Source organism: Aplysia californica, unplaced genomic scaffold (assembly GCF_000002075.1).
Source record: "Aplysia californica isolate F4 #8 unplaced genomic scaffold, AplCal3.0 scaffold00201, whole genome shotgun sequence".
Classification (NCBI taxonomy): Eukaryota; Metazoa; Mollusca; class Gastropoda; order Aplysiida; family Aplysiidae; genus Aplysia; species Aplysia californica.
In genome coordinates, this window is record NW_004797471.1 from 1 (window position 1) to 1,602 (window position 1,602).

Sequence of the window (1,602 nt, forward strand, 5' to 3'; positions counted from 1 at the left end):
CATAATAATAATAATAATAATAATAATAATAATAATAATAATAATAATTTGCACTTATATAGCGGTTTATCCCATCCAAGTATAAACTAGGGGCGCTCAAAAGTTGATATGTTCACATCATTTCAACCAATTCATTTAATAACCCTCTTTCTCTTTGACATCTTACAGACACAAACGTCGACTGGTTACCCCGCACGCCCTGGCCTCTCCTGACCCCTACGCCATAACCCTGAAGTGTGAGACGACCTCAGTGTGACTCACCATCACGTGCCACTCACCCCCGTCTCCGTCCTCCAAGCCCTCGGACAGAGCGGCTCGCACTCTCCTCCAGACCTGCACTTGACACGACAACTCTGAAGCTGTCGTCATTTCCGGCAAGATCTCGCGCTCCCACATCTATTTTTAATCTTCCAGCGGAAACTTTCATGTGGACGTCATCATTTGATTCTTTTAAAGACAAGAAATTCGTCTAGCTTGGTATTGCTGTCTACACAAACGGTCATCAAACAGTCTTTCGTGAGACCTGTCTATCGTGAAACCTGACACCCAGTGTCGTTATTATTACTTGCACAGTCTTATCAAAAGAAAGAGCCAAGTGGTATATTATTACAGTCCCGAAACACAATAAAATATCAATAAAGCTGCCAACGTTAATATTAATCTAGAAGACAGTCTATTGGAGGAAAAGAAAGATAACAGCAGCCTTCGTACCAAAGGAAATCTAGAAAGTCTCCCGTTCCCAGCTTAGCTAGCCGCCAAGGTCGATATTTTTCTCTCTCAAGTGGAGCTGTCTAACACAGAGATCTGATATTCCGCGCCCCTCTCGAGCCAATTACCTCCCGTGGCCGTTCACGCTACGTCAGTCAGGCTTCTCCAAGCAGCGCAGACGTATTGACGTCACGACCGTTATAATTATCGTCTGCAGCAATGATCACGCACAGCAGACCAGAAGCCGCTGTGTACGGCGTTAGTGACGAGAGCATCGTCCGACCGGGGAGAGGTCTGTCTCTCTCAAGGACAACTCTGCTACATCTGGACCAAGACGAGTTATCCTCCCTCAGGGGAGATAATCAGTACGATGAGATCGACCTCGTCTCGGAGTGCTCTACCCCTTGCGCCTACAGTCCCGGTCGTTTCCTGCAGCTCTGTGACGTCAGAGATGACGCAGACCTGAAGGATGACGTCACCATCTGGCCGGTGTCCTTGGGCCCGTCTCTGGGTGATGGCCACACAACCAGGCTGTTGGCTGACCAGTGCAAGATCTCTGTCTCAGAGACGTTCCTACACTCCAAGGTGGGTACATGGATGTTGAGACATCGTAGTTATAGTAGAAGTTATGATGATGATGATGATGATGATGATGATGATGATGATGATGATGATGATGATGATGATGATGATGATGACTTGAAATATAAAGCTGTACGAAATAAGAATTTCATGAAAGCTTAACTATGAAAGTTACTAGCTTGGGTTGGTTTGCCATTATCAGTTGACACATAAGCTTGAATTCTTCTTCTTCTTTTTCTTCTTCTTCTTCTTCTTCTTCTTCTTCTTCTTCTTCTTCTTCTTCTTCTTCTTCTTCTTCTTCTTCTTCTTCTT

The 1,602-nt window shown here is 44.9% G+C and overlaps 1 protein-coding gene across 1 annotated transcript in view; it reads left to right on the plus strand.

The window, feature by feature from the left end:
• The first annotated feature begins 133 nt into the window (after nucleotides 1–133).
• The window catches only part of LOC101860975, a 2,505-nt gene continuing 1,036 nt past the window's right edge, over nucleotides 134–1,602 (plus strand). Inside the window, exon 1 of the mRNA XM_005099045.3 lies at nucleotides 134–1,293. Within this exon, the coding sequence (XP_005099102.1) occupies nucleotides 928–1,293 (366 nt within the window). The 5' untranslated portion in view covers nucleotides 134–927. The remainder of the gene's footprint in view (nucleotides 1,294–1,602) is intronic.